This window comes from Camelus bactrianus, chromosome 31 (genome assembly GCF_048773025.1).
Source record: "Camelus bactrianus isolate YW-2024 breed Bactrian camel chromosome 31, ASM4877302v1, whole genome shotgun sequence".
In the NCBI taxonomy this organism is placed as follows: domain Eukaryota; kingdom Metazoa; phylum Chordata; class Mammalia; order Artiodactyla; family Camelidae; genus Camelus; species Camelus bactrianus.
In genome coordinates this window covers 17,090,541-17,110,396 of record NC_133569.1, presented here as the reverse complement: position 1 = coordinate 17,110,396, position 19,856 = coordinate 17,090,541, and the positions used below count along the sequence as shown (strand labels likewise).

At 43.9% G+C, this 19,856-nt stretch overlaps 1 protein-coding gene across 6 annotated transcripts in view; it reads right to left on the bottom strand.

Moving 5' to 3' along the window:
* NUGGC (nuclear GTPase, germinal center associated) overlaps positions 1 to 19,856 on the bottom strand; it is a 43,705-nt gene that overhangs the window by 15,233 nt on the left and 8,616 nt on the right. For 5 of the 6 annotated variants that reach the window (XR_006719267.2, XM_045504905.2, XM_045504906.2 and 2 more), the window contains 7 exons: positions 19,705 to 19,792; positions 16,590 to 16,694; positions 15,890 to 15,998; positions 7,296 to 7,518; positions 6,612 to 6,842; positions 3,663 to 3,872; positions 401 to 576 (listed from right to left, as the gene is read on the bottom strand). Coding sequence is in view for 5 of the 6 variants with exons in the window: in XM_045504905.2 (XP_045360861.2) it covers positions 401 to 576; positions 3,663 to 3,872; positions 6,612 to 6,842; positions 7,296 to 7,518; positions 15,890 to 15,998; positions 16,590 to 16,694; positions 19,705 to 19,747 (1,097 nt within the window). In the remaining variant the exon portion in view is untranslated. Of the gene's footprint in view, positions 1 to 400; positions 577 to 3,662; positions 3,873 to 6,611; positions 6,843 to 7,295; positions 7,519 to 15,553; positions 15,575 to 15,889; positions 15,999 to 16,589; positions 16,695 to 19,704; positions 19,793 to 19,856 lie in introns of those variants that run through there. The other variant, XM_074355520.1, reaches the window with a different exon arrangement.

Sequence of the window (19,856 nt, the reverse complement as noted above, 5' to 3'; positions counted from 1 at the left end):
AATCGGAAACAGAATCTGACACTTCAAAGCTTCACGGGGCCAGACAGTGTCACAGGAGCGCCTGCTGACTGTGGGCGCCTGCCCTTTCAGCATCGGTGGGGGTGGGCAGCTCCATCACGCGGTCCAAAGCCAGGAGCCGCTCTTTGCATCTCAGATGTGTGAGTGGCATCCCCTGAGCTGTGCAGAGCACAGCCTGTGAGGCCTTAAGCAGCCACTCTGGAATATTCCCAAGACAATCCGCCCAAGTGTCTTGGTGTCCCAGGAAGTCATCCTGACTTCTCTTTCCTCCCCAAGAGTCACTTGCCTAGGTCCACAATCCCCAGGGGTCAAAGCTCTGTCAAAGCTACGGTGGTGGGGACCCGGGAGCAAAGCCCACATCCCTGCAAGCCCAGCGCGGTACCTTAGGTATTCCAGCAGGTGGAGCTTGTCGGTCTTGGTGACCACCAGGGCCACGTCCCTGCAGAACCCCCTTTGGCAGGCTTTGATGCTCTCATTCAGAAGGTCTTCATGTGCTCTCCCTCCAGAAACTCTCTCAATGTCACTAATCACCCAGATTACTGAGCATTTATCGATAGTCTGTGAAAGATGAAACCACGGTATGTTTAAGAGTATAAATGGTGCCTTGGTTTTAGAGGACGGGCTTCCGTAACGAATCAGGTACATCCTCCAGGTCTGCCCCGTCTCTCTCACCACTCCCCACCGCACTCTCCACGCAGCAGCTATGCGAGCGTCCCACAGTTTCTCGGACGGAACTTGCTCATTTCTCTCTTGAGGCTTTTGTACTTGCCACAACCTCTGTTTGAACTCCATTTGCCCCTCGAGTCTGCCAAGGGCCACCTGAGGATGAGTTGGCCACTCCTCTGCACCCTCCAGCACCTGGACTCACCTGCCCTAATACTTCTCAGACAGAGCTATTGTACGGGGCCGGCACTCTGCACCTTCTTCCCCCTAGATTGTGAGGACCTGATGGGAAGGGGCGGCACCTTTCGATTTGGAATCCACATCATTTCAAGCACAGTGCTTGGCCCGTCCTAGAGGCTTCATAGATATTTGTGGCATTAGTGATTGACAGAACTCAAGAAATCAGACCTCTAATCCTCGATCTATCACTGGCTTGATTTACCCCAGCTGTCATCTATGGAAAACTATTGTTTTTCCAGGACTAGCGCTGGTCAAAGCTATCACCCCTGGACATCATTTTGAGGTCTGACTGCCCCTGCATATTCACGATACTACCACCAGGTGGCAGCAGGGAGCCAGAAACCGTCTGATTCGAGTTGCAAAGGCCAGTGAACCCGAAATGACCACTTAATGACTGACAGCACACATATTGCTTAATCAAATATGCAACTTTCATGTGACAAGAAATCATGGGTTGCCTTGTGACATTTCCCTTACTGCACTGTTTCATTCGTCTCTTCTCTCCGTGTAAGGGAAAAGCTGGTCAAACTCCAGGACTGAGTTTATTAATGATTCCTCAGAATAGCACTTTGTATGTAAAAGTGGTGACACGTTTGCAAGTTGCCAATTAAATCATTATTTGCTTTAGATCCACGGTTCTTAACTAGTGGCGATTTTGTATGCCAGAGGACACTTGGCAATGTCTGGAGACATTTTAAATTGTTTTGACTTAAGGAGGCACTAGTCATTAGAGGCCACGGATGGGGTTCAACACCCTGCAATGCCCAGGACGGCCCCTACAACAAAGAATTGTCTGGCCCCAACATGTCAAAAGTGCTGAGGCTGATAAACCTGGGCCTAGAGCAGGAGGTTCCTAACTTATTTGTAGCAGTGGAGCCTTTTTCAAATGAAAGAAAGAATCCAACTGCCAAACTCGATTTTTAAAACCAGAACCGCTTTAGTTGAATTGGGGCTGGAGAGTTTGCTGTGCGCCCCCCACCCTCTGCCCAGGAATCTCTGGGTTTTATGGATCATGCTTTTGAAAGCATCCAGCTCTAGAGTCAAACAAACTTCATTATTTTCTAGAAAAAGTACATAATAGGCCACCAGGGGCAAAGGACCCACTTAAGGCCACACAACTATGGGTCCTCAACCTCCTCTTTTGAGGATGGACCCAAATTCAGGCAGGAAAATTAAACCAATCACTCCCTCCCTCTTCCCAACTTATAGCCAATATAAGGAAGCTTCAGGCTCTTCAGTTGGGTTCGGAAGGAGGTAGGTTTCCAGGCGGCCAGCTCCTCCTCTAGGGTGGGGCCTCTTTCTCCTTTATATTCCCCGTGGCCCTGGTAAACTACAGGTGCTTCATAAATGCTTATTAACCAGAGAAGAGAATGGCAATCATAAAGGCTGCGGTGGTTAAGTTTCAGGCCCTACACAAATCTCCTGACCGCCAGGATTTGGTAACGTGAGAGTCGCAGAAAACACACTAAGCCCATCTCTGAGACAAGAGCCCCTGGACTTAGGAGCGAGGGGGGTGGTCCCCTGCCACCCCCGCAATGAGAAAGGGCCTCCGAGAGGTCGGGTGACGTGCCTGAAGTCTCAGGACTTCTAGGCGGCAGCAGAGGGATGTCTGCATTCCGAATGGTTTTAGTTTAGGGAAGGTACCTAAACTAAAACTGGAAGGATGGGGGAGGGGCACTGTGTTCTGTGCTCCCTGGAAAGAGGGGAGTCTTTAGTGACTTCTTGTGAGAGGATATCACAAAACCACAAGAATGCAGGGGAGCTGAGGCCAAACGGAGCAGGCTGGGAACCATCGCTTTGCTTCAGCCCGACCTCCTCAGAGCCAGTGTTCTGAGTCAGATCTGCTGGCTCCTCTGTTCTAAGTGGCCTTTGATAAGCTGCCCACTGTATCTGAACTGGCAGCAACCCTGGCTCCAACCTGTGAGAGGCTGGTCCCACGCTGTCATTCCCTGGGCCTGGCCTGGAACTAGCGGGGGCTGGTGATGCTACTCCAAGGGCTGAGATCCTGCAGAAACAAGGGCTGTCCTGGCCAGGCCTGAGCAGACCACCGCGGAGAAGGATGCTGGGCAGCCCCCGACTGCAAGAACTTAGGAGGTGAGACATCCTCAGGGGGGAGAGACAGAGCCTCCCTGGGAAGCAGGAACCTGCTCTCTGGTTCAAGTTCTGCCGCTCAGTAGCTGTGTGGTCTTGGGTAAATTACTTCCTGTCTCTGAGCCTTCATTTCCTTGTCCATAAAATCAGGGCATAGGCTGATTATCTGTAAGCTGCCATCCTGATCTTTACTGAAAACCACAGTCACAGAGCTTCCCCAGCCTGCAGTCATTCATTTAGCACAAATCTGCTCAATGTAAAGTCTCCCTAGAACAGAGAATCCGTGGTCCCGCAGTGACTTGTTCGGCAGCTGCTGGTTCCTTGGCTTCTCTGCTTTGTACCCAAATCTTGGCCTCCCCCCGACCCCCGTTCTTGTTGCCTCTGCTCACCCTCAGGCTGGTCCTTCTCAGATGTCACATATGCTTGCTCCAGCTACCAGGTCTATCTCCTGATTCCCCCCCTCATCTCCGTTGTCCCTGGCCACCCATATCCTGCCATTGTTCTGAGGCTGAGAGTGCAGAAAAGTAGAAGAATTCAACCCCAATGAGCTCATAGAATCCCTTAAACTGAAAGCAGAGCATTCTTTGTTGCTTTAGAAAGAGTGTTAGCACTGAGGGGAGAGGGAATGAAGCCAAAGGAAAGAGAATCACCTTCTTCCACATCTCATCCCTCTTGCTGTTGAAGTCGCCTGTGCCTGGAATGTCCACCAGCACAACCCCTTCTGGGATCAGCTCTGATTTGGGAAGAGTCACTTCCACAAGTTTGATCAGGGGCCAGATGTGTGTCTCAGCTGATTCTCCATCCCAGCCTCTCCTCTGAGTCCGGATGTAGGGGTCCAGCTTGACAGACAGCTCCCCCGCCTGGAGAAGAAGGTCAAGGTCACACACACGAGACATCCTCCCAGCCTTCCACCCTGGACTGGCTGTGATTCAGGGTCGTCAAAGGCACATTGAGTGATGCAAGAAGCAGCGCTGGGCAACGGGCACCAGGAGGCCCGTGATCCAGTCTGCAAGAGTCTAGACTCAGAACCAGAAAGGACGCTGGAGATCCGGAATTTCAAGCTCCTTCAGTGACAGATGAAGAAAACAAAGTCAGTTAGAATGGGACTTCGGGAAAGTTACAGCTTCACTGGATGATGATTTTAGCTCCTGAATTCCATTTCAGTTCAAAATTAATGTCAATCATGCAATTTCCCAAACTTAAGAGAGACAGGATTCTTCCCACATGGCTAATATGAACATTTTCATTACCAGAAAGCCCTGCCTATGGAAAATTGATAGAGACGGGGACCATATTTTCCAAATTGAAAACTGGTCTGAAGCTGATCTTTTAAAAGGTTTTTAAAACGCACCTTCCAAATATAAAACATGTATTGACGGAGGCATTTTCAGGATGTTTCAATGGTGGTGGGTGAGATGGGGAATCATTCTCAGACTATTGCTTTTCCGTAAACATGTCTTGGGATAAGGACACATTCGTGCCAGTAGCTATGTATGCTAGCAGGTCTCCCCTGGGATCCTTCCGGGGACAGAGGGCATGCGCTGCATGGTAGTCACTGTTAATAAGTGTCTATAGAATGGCCCTGAAAGAAAGACAGAGTAAATCCCTAGGAGAATTGAAACTGAATCACAGGATTTGTTGCAATCTGGGTAGGAAGTAAGAGATTCCATCCATTCTAATCAAATCATAAGAAATTGTGAAAGAGGAGATGATACAAGTTCTTTACGATATTTTGATTAAAAAATAAAGGAGACACAATAAGTGAAACAGAAAAGAGAGAGCATGGGCTTTCTATAAGAAGAGGGCTCAACCCAATAATCCAGCTGAGGCAACCATTCTGGGAGGTAAACTCAGATTCTTTCATCCCAGTCTAGAATCCCCGACCCAAATGCTGACTTTGTGCCCTCACTCATGGAGATGGAAATTCTGTCCTCCTTGTTCAGTGAGTAAATCTGTAACACTGGGAGGGAATATTTGTAAATACAGAGTAGTGAAGAAATGCATATTATATTGATACCTTCATGTAAGTTGTGTGTATTCAGATAAAGTGACTAGTTTTATAATCAGTGTGTTTCTTTGGACATGTGTGGTCTATGTTTCAGACATTAGGAACATAATCAGTTTTAATTATAATATGCATTTAAATATAAGAAGTGGTTGCAACATGTGTTTGATTTTCTAGATACATAAGCGCTAAGTGCCTTTAAAGGTTTAATTCATTTGACTTCTAAGTATGCTTGGTCAAGTGTTTCAAATTTTGTGAGAGAATCGAATTGAATATATTCAATTTGAACTATAACATAAAAAGTCTAAGAAATGTTGATTAATTATGCAAGTAGCATTAACTTTTAAAAAATTTTGTTACGCAATTTTTAAAGGTAACTTTCTATTTACAGTTATTACAAATATTGGCTGCATTCCCCATGTTGTACAGTACATTCTTTTTTTTAGCATTAACTTTTAAAGGAGGCTTCCCTGTGTTATTAAACTTAGGTGATAATTGGACATTAAATTTTAGAACAGGTATAAGTAATTGTCCTTTTTCACTACAAAAATTGCCAGATTTACAAATAGAACAATATTTTTAAGATGCAAGGAAAAAAAGAGGTGGGGTTTTTTTTGGGGGGGGGGTTCTTTCTTTTTTTTTTTTCCTCCTTAATGGAGGTGGTGGGGATTGAACCCAGGACCTCATGCATGCCAAGCATGTGCTCCACCACTGAGTTCTACCCACCTCCCCTAAATAAGGTATTTAAATGTATAACATTTATAAATTGCATATTAGTCCCACATGTATTCTGGTTTAATTTAAAATTGAATTTTAATTTAAATAAAACGACTCGATTACAAAAGGGAGGAGTGTGTTGTTCTACTGTTGCATGTCCAGTCTCTGTCCCGTCCTTCGCCCAAGCTAGAGGTATCCTGACTGTTTCTCTGGGGAGGCACTGCTTCTTGTTTACTCTGGACTCCCTTTCATCTCAGAAAGGCCGTGTGACTCAGTTCTGAACAAGAAAATCTACACAGAAATGTGCTGGGCATGTTTCTGGGAAAGCTTTTACTTCCCAGTGAAAGGGGAGATGTGGTTGGTGCCACTTTTTTATCCATGTCTTCCTTCCATGAAGCTAGCTGTGAAGTCCAGCACTTCAGCAGCAGTTATGTGACAATGAGGCAACAGGGTGATGGAAGGTCAGGTGATCCAGAGGGATGTTGATCTTGACATTGGTGAGCTACTGAACCTACCTACAAACCCAACTTGCCCCCAGACTTCTTATGTGAGAAAATGAATAAATCCCTATTTGTTTAAGCCCTTCTAAACTGGGTTTGTTTTTTTAAAAAAATTATTTGCAGCCAAAAGCGTCCTTAATTAATCTTCAAGTAACTGTAAATAATCTTTCCTGTGTATGAACGCTCCCCAAATGGACAATGAAAATTCCCATTTGATAGCCATAAATAATGAGAAGTCACTTGGCTAAAGATCCTCCTGATTTTGGTATCAACTTATTTTCAGTGAAAACACTGTACCTCGTGCAAATCCCCTGCACGGGGTTCAACTATTATCCTTGAGACTTGGGATAAAATAAAGAAAAACATCTTGAAGCTACCTCTTCTGCCTTGAGGGTGATGACTCTGGAGGTGGGGATCTTCCCTTTGGGCTTTGCCCTCAGTAACTCCTCATAGTTCTTCCCTTCGGCCCCATTTCCATAGAACAGTTGTAGCTTCCAAACAGCTTCCTCCACTGCATCATCCCTGCCCCACGCGTCCTCCTCTTCTCCGCTTGGCTCCTCCGCCCTGTGCAGGAGCCTTGTCAAGTTCTTCAGCTCCTCCTTCCACTCCTGTCAAGGCAGAGCAGAGCCAAGCACCTCATGACACAGACACAGAAGACGGCAACAAAGGGTGACAAACACTGTGCCCGGGGAGGGGGAGGGGCGGTGTACTCAGGAAATCTAAAATCGTCTAAGACAACCCTCTTGTTTTGCCGAAGAGGAAACAGGAGCCCAAAGAGGGAAATGTCTCACCCAGTGTCCCATAAGGAGCTATGACAGGACCCAGGCTAGGACCCTCTTCTACTGAACTTTCTCATTCTGTATTATGTTCTTTTTGTTCAACAAAACCATGAAGTACATTTACAAGGAATATAGTGTTCATCTGTAGGAGAGAGGCGAAGGAAAAGAAAAGGAAGAAGGAAGAAAGAGAAGGAAGGACGAAAGAAAGGGGGGAGAGAGAGAGGGAAGGAAAAAGGGAGAAAGGAAGGGAGGGAGGGAGGCAGGGAGGCAGGCTACACTGACCTGGTCAGAGAGAAGGTGGATTTTGGCCTCGTACTGCTCACAGCAGCCCGAGCTCACTTGCACAATACACGACGTACAGATACTTTCTCCAGACACTGGGAGCAGCATGTCTTGCTGGATGATGGCGTTGATCAGGGAGCTCTTCCCAGCCCCAGTGCTTCCAAATAATCCAATGTAGATTGGGTCCAATGATGGCTTTTCAATCAAGGCAAGGAGCCTGTTTCTAGATCAATTTTAAAAATGTCCCATTGTCATGGTCATCAAAGCAGAGTGGGGAGAACAGCAGAACAGAACACAGAACAACTGAGTTATAAATCCTGGACAAGTCACCACATCTTTCTGAGTCTGCTCTCTCTTTGGCCAAAGGGGAATATCAACCCCTGTTTACTATGCAGAGTTGTGAGGATCAAATGAGATTATGCAATTGGGGTCAAGACGGCGTAGTAGAAGGATGCTCGTTGCTCACCCTCTCCCATACATACACCAAAACTCACATCCACGGACCCACCCAGCCAACCAGAGCACGTGTGGAACTCCAACAGAACATCGCCCTCTTCAAAAGACAAAGATGCCACAAATCTGGCAGAAAAGGAAAAAAGAAAGAAGAAAAAGCAAAACAGCACAGGACCAGTCCCGAGGGGAGGGAGCGGCAAAGAGGGAACAGCACTTGTTCGCTGAACCTCCCCCCTCCAACAGAGAGGCCAGCGGGACGGAGGGGGAGCCTCCGAGGCTCAGATCTGCCCCGAGCACCCCTTGACCGACAGAACTGAGTAAAACGGGCACAAAGGGTCCCCGCGACACCCAGCCCGAGATGCGGGCCGGCAGCTGGGGCCGGGCCGAGCCGCCCGAACCGGGCGGGGGGCAGGGGGGAGGGGGGCTGCACTGAGGCGGCCCCGGGGGGACTGCAGGGGGCCACACTCCGTGGCCGGGAGGGGATACGGAGCAGAACAACCTCGGTCCCCCATAATAACGGGAAAAAAAGCAAAGCAACCGGCTGGTGTGCCCTGGGGGTAGGGGCGCCATAGCCTTTGTTTCCTCAGCCCTGCGCCGCCATCACTGGCGCTTCTCGCGAGAAGAGAGGTGGGGCGCGGCCACAGCTGCCACCTCCTCCCGTGCGCAGCGCCCGGGCGGGGGCGGACCGAGCCCTGAATCCGCACCAAGGGCTCGGCAACCTCCTAGGCAGGACTGACGCTTGTTTACAGCTCGAGGCAGATAGGATCTTTCTGCCCTGGCACCTCAGAGAACTTGCGCCGCCAAGACACACAAGGAGCTGAGTTTTGGCACAGAGCAGGGGCGGGACGGTTCCATGGTCCTCCCCGAGCCCGCCTTCTGAGCTCCGACCCCAGGCAGAGCTGGCAGCCACACAGAGCAGCGAAGCGGAGCGACCGGCGCCAGGAGAGGGCGGGTGGCCCCGCCTCCGCCTTCCCAGCAGGAACACAGCACCTGACTGCAGTGCTGGAAGGGGGCGTGACCCGCCCGCCTACCTGGCCAGTCTGCAACATCTGACTGTGGCATTGGGAGGGGGAGTGACCCGCCCGCCCATAGCGAAGGAGAGCTGCACCTGACCCAGTGTTGGCAGGAGGCGCGATCTACTTGCCAACAGGCACTGGGAGCAGCAGAGACGAGAGTGCCAACGGAGGGCCTTTGGAAACAGCAAGCTGAGTTCACGAAACACAGCAAAGACAGAAGGACCTCTTGATAAAATCATTAAGAGTGCACAGTCTTCATGAGAAAACAGCCCTTTCTTTTAATCTTTTTTTTAATCTGTTCTATTTTCTATTACCTTTTTAATTTTTACTTTTTAAACAGTTGTATTTGCTTCCAGTTTTAATCCCTTTTAAATTTTTCTTTTAATATATATATATATATATATATATATTTTTTAAATCCACCTCATTTCATTTTTACTTCTCTTGGTTTTGATCTCCTGTTATTGATTATACACAGGTTTCAAATATCTTTTTTGTCCTTTTCTCCTTTAAAGTTTTTAAAGCACGTCTCAACTCGATTGCTATTCTGCTTCAACTTGCTCTTCTATTATTGATTATACTCTGTTTTCAAACCTTTTTTTCCTCCCTTTTAAAATTCTTTTTTATTTTACCTTTTATTATGTTCTATTTTCTATTACCTTTTTAATTTTTACTTTTTAAACAATTGTATATGTCTCCAGTTTTAATCCCTTTTAAATTTTTCTTTTAAAATATTTTTATTATTATTTTTAAAAATCCACCTCATTTCATTTTTATTTCTCTTGGTTTTGCTATCCTGCTATTGATTATACACAGGTATCAAATATTGTTTTTTTGATCTTTTCTCCTTTTTCTAAGATTTTTAAAAGATGTCTCAACTCAATTGCTATTCTGCTTCAACTCGCTCTTCTATTATTGATTATACACTGTTTTCAAACTTCTTTTCCCCATTCTTTTAAAATTCTCCTTTTTTTTTTTTAAAGTTTTATTCCAGCATAGGCATTAGATAGATAAATAAATAAACTCCTTAAGGACCACAATAGATAACTGGTACTCCATAAGCCACAGTGCCAGAGAGATATGAGCAAGATAAAGAACCAGAGGAACCACTCCCAATTAAAAGCAAGAGAAATCCCCTGAAAGAACAATCAATGAAATAAACACTGATGGCCTACTAGATCAAGATTTCCAAAAAGGAGTGATCAAAGTACTGAAGGAACTGAAAGAGATAGTGTTTAGAGGTATAAAATACATCAAAAATGAAATTGAAGCTATAAAGAAGAGCCAAGTACAATTAGTAAACTCATTTACTGAGATGAGAGCTGACCTAAAGGCTGTACAAAGCAGACTAGATAATGCAGAGGAACGAATAAGTGACCTAGAAGACAGGACAACAGAAAGCACCCAATCAGAACAGCTGAGAGAAAAACAAATAAAAACCAATGAAAACAATATAAGGGACTTATGGGATAATATAAAGCATACCAATCTACACATAATAGGGGTTCCAGAAGGGGAAGAAAGAACAAAGGGGATTGAAAAGGTATTTGAAGAAATCATGACTGAAAAATTCCCAAACCTAAAGAAGGAGTCAGATATCCAAGTACAGGAGGCTCAGAGGGTCCCAAACAGGAAGAACCCAAACAGACCCACACCAAGACATATAATAATCAAGATGGCCAGAGTCAAGGATAAAGAAATGATCCTAAAAGCAGCAAGAGAAAAACAAAGAGTGAGTTACAAGGGAACCCCCATAAGGCTCTCAGCTGATTTCTCTACACAAACACTACAGGCCAGAAGAGAGTGGCAAGATATATTCAAATCCTCAATGAAGAAAAGATGCAGCCTAGTATACTTTATCCAGCAAGGCTATCCTTTAGGATAGAAGGAGAGATAAAGAACTTCACAGACAAGCAAAAACTAGAAGAGTTTAGCAACACTAAACCCATGCTAAAAGAAATATTGAAAAGTCTACTCTAAATAGAAAAGGAGCAGGATGCTACAGAAACGAGAAACTCATTACTGGAAAGGTGACAACTATCATGAATTACAAATAGAATAAACACAAAATTGTAAAAGAAGACATCTAAACCATTAAGAGTGGGAGGGGGAAGCAAGTAAATATAGAGTGTATTTTTCTTTCTTTATTAAATTTTTTGTTCTCAGTAGGATGGGTTTGAGATTATATTACTATCTGTTTAATACAAATACTTATAGTAATGGGTTAATAGACTTTTAAAAAGGGTAACCACAAGCCAAAAACTTACAAGTGAGTCACAAAAACCAAATAAAATCCAAGATAATAAAAGGAAAATTACCAAACCACAAAAGGAAGAAGAAAGGAACAAAAAGGAAATACCATATCAACTGCAAAAATGTTCAAAATGGCAATAAACAACACATCTGTCATTAGTTATTGTAAATATTAATGGAAAAAATGCTCCAATCAAAAGACATAGAGTGGCAGACTGGATAATAAAGCAAGAACCTTCAATATGCTGCATACAAGAGACCCACTTTAGGGAGAAGGACACATATAGATTGAGAGTGAAAGGATGGAAAAGGATATTCCATGCAAATGGAAAAGCCAAAAAAGCAGGTGTAGCAGTACTGATTTCAGACAAAATAGACTTGAAAACAAAGGCCATAATGAAAGATAAAGAAGGACATTTTATAATGATTAAAGGAGTAATACAAGATGAGGATATTACACTCATTAATATATATGCACCCAACATAGGAGAACCTAAGTACATAAAACAATTACTAACAAAGATAAAGGGGGAAGTTGATGGGAATACAATCATTGTCAGAGATTTTAACACCGCATTAACATCTCTAGACAGATCTTCCAGACAGAAAATAAATAAGACAACAGAGAAATTAAATGATACAATAGAAAAATTAGAGTTGGTGGATATTTTCAGAGCATTACACCCCCCCCCCAAAATAGGATATATATTCGTTTCAAGTGCACATGGAACATTTTCTAGGATTGATCATGTACTTGGGGACAAAAGAAGCCTCAGCAATTTTAAGACGATAGAAATTATCTCAAACATCTTTACTGACTACAATGCCACAAAACTAGAAATCAACTACAGAGAAACAAAGGGGAAAAAAAGAAAGCATGGAGATTAAACAACATGCTATTAAAAAACCAATATGTCAATGATAAAATCCAAGTTGAAATTAAAAAATACCTTGAGACAAATGAAAATGAAAATACAACCACACAAAATTTATGGGACGCAGCAAAGGCAGTGCTAAGAGGGAAGTTTATAGAGATACAGGCCTTCCTCAAAAAGAGAACAAATCTCAGATAAACAATCTAACCCACCAGCTAACAGAATTAGAAAAAGAAGAGCAAACAAAAAACACCCAAAAGTCAGCAGAAGGAAGGAAATAATAAAGACCAAGGAGGAAATAAATAAAATAGAGATTTTTTTAAAAAAATAGGAAAAAAATCAATCAAATCAAAAGCTGTTTTTTTTTTAAAGAGTAAATAAAATTGACAAAACTCTGGCCAAACTCACAAAGAAGAAAAAAGAGCACAAATAAGCAAAATAAGAAAGGAAAATGGAGAAATTACAACAAATGACATAGAAATACAGAATATCATACAAGAATATTTTGGAAAACTATATGGAACCAAAATAGATAACCTAGAGGAGATAGACAAGTTTCTGGAAACATAGAGTCCACCAAGACTCAATCAAGAAGAAACTGACCACTTGAACAAACCGATCACTAGAAATGAAATCGAAATAGCAATGAAAAACCTCCCTACAAATAAAAGTCCAGGACCGGACGGCTTCACTGGGGAATTCTACCAAACATACAAAGAAGAACTCATACCAGTCCTTCTCAAACTCTTCCAGACGATTGAAAAGGAGGGAATACTCCCAAACTCATTCTATGAAGCCACCATCACCCTGATACCAAAACCTGGCAAAGACACTACCAAAAAAGAGAATTACAGACCAATATCACTCATGAACATAGATGTAAAAATCCTTACCAAAATATTTGCAAATAGAATCCAACAGTACATAAAAAAGATTGTACATCATGATCAAGTGGGATTCATCCCAGGGACACAAGGGTGGTTCAACATATGCAAATCAATCAATGTAATACATCACATCAACAAGACAAAGGACAAAAACCACATGATGATCTCAATAGATGCAGAAAAAGGTTTTGATAAAATTCAACACCCATTTATAAAAACTCTCACTAAAGTCGGTATAGAGGAAATATATCTCAACATAATAAAAGCTATATATGACAAACCTACAGCCAGCATAGTACTCAATGGTGAAAAACTCAAAAGCTTCCCACTAAAATCTGGGACAAGAAAAGGCTGCCCACTATCACCACTCCTATTCAACATAGTCTTGGAAGCCCTAACCACAGCAATCAGGCAAGAGAGAGAAATAAAAGGGATCCAAATTGGAAAAGAACAGGTAAAAGTGTCACTATATGCAGATGACATGATACTGTATGTAGAAAACCCTAAAAGGTCAACACAAAAACTACTAGAACTAATCAAAGAATTCAGCAAGGTAGCAGATTACAAGATTAACGTTCAAAAATCAGTTGCATTTCTTCACACTAACAATGAATCAACAGAAAAAGAAAATAAAGAAACAACCCCCTTTAAAATAGCACCAAGTAATAAAATACCTAGGAATAAATCTAACCAAGGAGGTGAAAGACTTATACACGGAAAACTATAAACCACTGATTAAGGAAATTAAAGAAGACTTTAAAAAATGGAAAGATGTCCCATGCTCCTAGATTGGAAGAATCAATATTGTTAAAATGCTCACACTGCCCAAGGCAATCTACAGATTTAATGCAATCCCTATCAAATTACCTAGGACATATTTCACAGAACTAGAACAAATCATAAAATTTATATGGAACCATCAAAGACCTAGAATTGCCAAAGCATTACTGAAGAAAAAGAGGCTGGGAAAAAAAAAAATAGGCTGGAGGAATACTTCTACCAGACTTCAGACAATACTATAGAGCTACAGTAATCGAGACAGCCTGGTATTGGTACAAAAACAGACATATAGACCAATGGAACAAAGTAGAGAGCCCAGAAATGAACCCACAAACTTTTGGTCAACTAATCTTCGACAAAGGAGGCAAGAATATACAAGAATATACAATTCGGTAAATGATGGTAGGAAAACTGGACAGCAGCATGTAAATCAATGAATCTAGAACACTCCCTTACGCCATACACAAAAATAAACTCAAAATGGATCAAAGACTTAAACATATGACAAGATACAATAAACCTCCTAGAAGAAAATACAGGCAAAACAATCATCTCAAAAATGTTCTCCTAGGGCAGTCTACCCAAGAATAGAAATAAAAGCAAGAATAAACAAATGGGATCTGATTAAACTTAGAAGCTTCTGCACATCAAAGGAAACCATAAGTAAAACAAAATGACATCCTATGGAATGGGAGAAAATTTTTGCAAATGAAACCAACAAAGGCTTGATCTCCAGAATATATAAGCAGCTCATACAACTTAATAAGAAAAAAAACAAACAACCCAATCCAAAAATGGGCAGAAGACCTAAACAAGCAGTTCTCCAAGGAAGAATACAAATGATCAATAGGCACATGAAAAAAAAAATGCTCAATATCACTAATCATCAGAGATATGCAAATCAAAACTACAATGAGGTATCACCTCACACCAGTCAGAATGGCCATCATTAAAAAGTCCACAAATGACAAATGCTGGAGAGGCTGTGGAGAAAAGGGAACCCTCCTACACTGCTGGTGGGAATGCAGGTTTGTGCAGCCACTGTGGAAAACAGTATGGAGATTCCTCAAAAGACTAGGAATAGATTTACCATATGACCCAGGAATCCTGCTCCTGGGCTTATATCCAGAAGGAACCCTACTTCAAAATGACACCTGCACCCCAATGTTCATAGCAGCACTATTTACAATAGCCAAGACATGGAGACAGCCTAAATGTCCATCAACAGATGACTGGATAAAGAAGAGGTGCTGTATTTATACAGTGGAATACTGTTCAGCCATAAAAAGTGACAACATAATGCCATTTGCAGCAACATGGATGTCCCTGGAGAATGTCATTATAAGTGAAGTAAGCCAGAAAGAGAAAGAAAAATACCATATGAAATCACTCATATGTGGAATCTAAAAAAAAAAAACATAAATACAAACCAGAAACAGACTCATAGACATAGACTACAAACTTGTGGTTGCCAAGGGGGAGGGGGTGGGAAGGGATTCACTGGAAGTTCAAAATTTGTAGATACTGACAGGCATATGTAGAACAGATAAACAAGATTATACTGTATAGCACAGGGAAACATACAAGATAATTGTGGTGGCTCACAGAAAAAAATGTGGCAATGAATATATGTATGTTCATGCATAACTGAAAAATTGTGCTCTACACTGGAATTTGACACAACATTGTAAAATGACTATAACTCAATAAAAAAAGTTTTTAAAAATGCGATTATGCAGAAATATTTGGAAATGATAATTCTTTATACATGTAAATCATCCTTGCTTGTGTTCTATGCAAATGACATGGTCTTGATCTTAGAAGTAAAGTTTCTGCCGTGGTGAAGTATTATCAGGACCAGCATTAAGCGCTTACGGGGCAGGAGGTGGAGTCTTGACACCACGCAAGTCCTTCAGGTCTGGTGGGTCCAAGCAGTGAAGGGCACAGGCTCAGAGTCACACAGGCTAGGCTGGGCTCCGGGCCCCTTCACTCACCAGCAGTGTGACGCTGGTCCACGTCTTGGCCTCTCTGAGCCTCAATTTCAGTGTGATGGGGATGACAGTGATACCTCCTACTTTATAGGGGTCCTGGGACAAGGAAATGAAATTTGATACATGTAAAGTATTTAGCAGATTACCTAGCACCAGGGACAGCTCTGTGAATGGCAACTATGGGTAGTAATAACAATGGCCCGGAGCTACTGAACTTTCCAGCCTTCTTTGCTTAGTCTCTAATTGAAAATTCCCTTTCATTGTTAGAGAAAAAGCATCGACTACCACCTGAGGCAAGACATCCTAGCAAGACCTGATGGTGGCTGACACCAGACTCACATGAGGTACTTGACGCCGTTAGGAATGCTGTCATCCAGGAACACAGACTGAATAAGTTTCTGGTACGTGTTGCTCAGAACCCTTCTGGTCCGGGACTCCAATCTTTCATCTGGAAGCAACAGGGACGGATTAGCTGGGAGGTACCTGGTAGGGACCAAGTACAAGGTCTGCACGGGTGGAGTCTGCTCAATATTGCAGAGAAGGGAAAAAAGAAATGAAATGAAAAGCCAGTGAAACAGGAGGGCAAGTTATCTGACACGAGAGATCATGGCTCGTGGGAGAGAGTCATTGCTGCTAACCAGGGCCTCCCAAGGAGCCAGCCTGCTCCGAAGCTCCCTGTCACGGCAGTCAGCCTGTGTTTCACCATGGGCTGTAGCCCTTCTAGAGGTTTCTCTCCTGTGGTCATAGAAAGAAAAAAATGCAAGGACATCATCTAAATACCCACTAATGACCAAATCAACCATATTCAAGGTTCTATCAGGAAGAGATTATTTTTAAAGCAAGTCTCCTATCCAAAGACTCCTAGAGAGAAATTGTCACTCTACGTCTCTCTGCAGAGACTAGGAGGCCTTGTGTTTTGGATCAGGATCATTCAAAGATGTTCCATCCTGCATCTCAATTTAAACTTCTCTTCCTCTGAGCATTTTAACACGTCTCGAAGAGAACAGAGTCACAGCAAAACCAGGGGCTTGGCACTCACATTCCTTCAGGGCACTTTGTTCCACGGAGGGAAATGCTCGGAACCTCTGGTCTCTATCTGATCGTCTTCTTTTTTTCATTGGTTCTTTAAATAAATCATCATCAACTAGAGATAAACAGAGGTTATATAAAATTATAAATTTTGTATATAATTTGTCTAGTCCCTGTTGGTCTTGAGGCAGAATATATAACTGACCCTTGAACAGCAGAGTCTGAACTGTGGAAGGTCCATTTATATGCAGGATCTTCGACTACAAAGGGGGGTTGGTGCTCTGTTCACAGGTCACTGTATTTGCCTGACCTCTATCCATTCACAAACCAAAAGAGTCTAAGAGGACCCCTGCCAGCTCTGGAAGCCTGTAAGCTCATTTTGGTAGCATCCCTGTTGGGCATTTCCGGTCTGGTTCCCAATTCCCTGAGTCCCAGGATTTTGCATCTAGTTCCAAAATGCAAGTCCAACATGTCTTCCCAGAAGACACATTGAAAGGAAATGATAAGTTCCTGTTTGGAAATCCTGAGAAGCCAAAATGGCTGGACAGTCTTCACCAAATGCCAACAGTGTATAGAGAAGCCCAAACACAGGGCTCATGGTGGGACAGAGGAAGGCCTCTGGGAGATCTTTTCAAACTGGGAAATGGATGGGGAGCAGAATCAGAGGAAAGAACGGGTCACATGACCAGGGCAAATCCCTTCTTCTCCCTGAGCCTCAGTTTCCACATCTGTAAAGTGAGATAGCTGACAAAAATACAAGCAATACAAGAGTTTTGGAGGGTCCCCTACCAGCGGATGTCCTCTAGAGATTAAACTGGCGGGGAAAGTATAGCTCAGTGGCAGAGTGCATACTTAGCATGTGTGAGGTGCAGGGTTCATTCCCCAGTTTCTCCATTTAAAAAAATGAAAAAAAAAATTGAGGGGGATTTTCCCCCTTCCTCACTGGAACACGTTAGCAGCTGCTTCCTCACAGAGGCAAGAAAAGGAGTCGCCAGGAAGAAAATCTTTGCGGTTCTGCAGAGATGTATTCCTTCCAGTGGTTTCCCTTCCCTTGGTTCTGAAGTGAAGGGCTGGTAGGGCCCCTAATCCCCTAGAAGGGTAATAACCCAAACGGTGTGTTCGGATGGGTTTTAGGAAACACTCTGTAGCAGGATTCACCTGGTAGGCAGTGTTTGAAGTCAAGGCTGTTGGAAGTGGTCCCAGCCCAGTGCCCCCAGGGCTGCAGGGGCCTAAGGAAACAGCCGCGAGGTGAGCTGGAAGGACCATTGATCCTGAGAGTCACAACACTCTGAGTTCATATAAGGGCGTGAGGCCCCAAACTGAGCATGAACTTGGGAGGTCATTTGCCCTCAAAAACCACAGAGAGGGAGATTCACTCAGGGACCCAGGAGGGCAGTCGGAGCAGAGGGCCCAGCCTCCACCCCTGGGCACTAGATGCGGGTCTCCCAGACAGCTCGGTCACAAACCCGCCGTGTTCTGGAGCCCGCTCACACCCCCTAGAGTCTCGCGGTGCAGGGTAAGCTGTCTGCCAGCACGGCATCTCTGTCACCTGGGGCGCACACGGTGACAGCGAGCTGACAGAGCTTGTACTCAGGCCCTTCTAACGCAGATGTTTGCACTTTATGAGGGAGCTCGACTCAGAATCCATCCTGGCTCCGTTGAAGGACTGGATGAGAACTAAACACCAAGTGCCTGCTGCCTCAGTGGCTAGAGCTGGGGAGGAATGGGCAGAGAAGGAAAAAAAATACGCCCCTCGGGCCCCTGGGCAGCGGCCGGATGCAGGACACTTCAGTCTGTGTCATAAAAGGCGTTTCAGGATTCCAGGGTATTTTCACACCCGTCCATGGAAAGAAAGGAAAAGGATGGAGGGCCTTGATCTTGACTTTGTAATTCAGGAACCCGTTTGTGTAAACAATGTCTGCACAGTGTCTTAGCCACACAGACAACTGGTCTCAGTACATTCTGTACATCCATGGCCTTTATTTCAACTTTGGTAAGGACTGGCCATTAATCTGAGAAAAGACGGGAAGCTTACTTCTCAACTAAAGCAAATGCTAAGAAGTCAGATAAAACAGCAGGGTTTTAAACTTCTGCTTCAGTTTCTAAGATGAAGAAACATGTGGAAAGAAGAAAGTATTCCGCCTGGGATTTAAACCATTTAAGGGTAGTATATCTGTGTTAAATTGCAACCAGAATGAATTGGTGTGAACTGGCCACGTCCCTTCTTCTTGCCTGTGTTTGTTCAAACACTCCCTAACCTTGTCCAGCATTTTACACTGACTGATGCCAGGAAAGAGTAGAGTCTGGGGACGTCAACCTTAGGCTCTGCTGCTATTGCTTCTTGCTGCCACAAGGTGTCGCTTTTGAAAGCTGATCCCAATACAAGCTCTTGGTTGATCCAGATGGCGGCCAGAGCCGGCCACACGTCTTCCGAGTAAAGCGCGCCACGCCGCCGTGTCCGGGCTGAGCTCAACCAAGGGAGCCCCAAAGTTACAGCTCTTTCAGTGTGCATGCCCAGCCATGCCTCAGATGTTCACACCGCCCAGTGACCCAGAAACTCCGCTCCCCTTGCCCCTAAAGGAATTCATCCCCAGGAGTAAAGAAAGTTTTCCTCTTCAATTCTCAAAACACAAAGGATGTGATACACCCCATTTTCTGCACATCGGGGTTACTGCCCTGCATCATCCGAGGGAAGCTTCCCTCCTTGGCTCCAGGGTCCCAACACCCAGCCTTCTAGGAAGAGAGTCCACTCTCACTGACTCCAGGGTGATTCATTCATCCTACAACTCTCCTTCTAAGGAAAGTACATGAAATGATTCCAGGGGCCTGACGGAGAGACCACCCTCAGAAAACCCAAGATGTTTTCCTGGAAACTTCTTTTAAAGGAGAGGGGAGCAAAATTTAATTGCTGCTCAGACAACCCACTCTAGTATGCACAGGCTATTTTAGTTATTGAAACAATTGATATTCATTCACTATTAAAACGTGTCATGAAAAAAGCAGCTTCTGAATAGAGAACAAGGGACAATGGCTACAGCTGAATGCAGTCTCAACCCAGGTGCCCTTGGATATGTAATGATTAACAGTCCTGTTCACTTCATCAGGGGATACGGCAGAGATGTTACCTGGATGTGGTTCCTGACCCAGAAAATCTTCAGTTTCTGCCATTTTCTGTTATGTAAACACCTGCTTTTGTCCACTTGGAGAATCAGCCTGAAACAATACATACGAAGTATAAGGAGTGGACAGGAGAAATTGTAAATACCAAGCCAAAAGC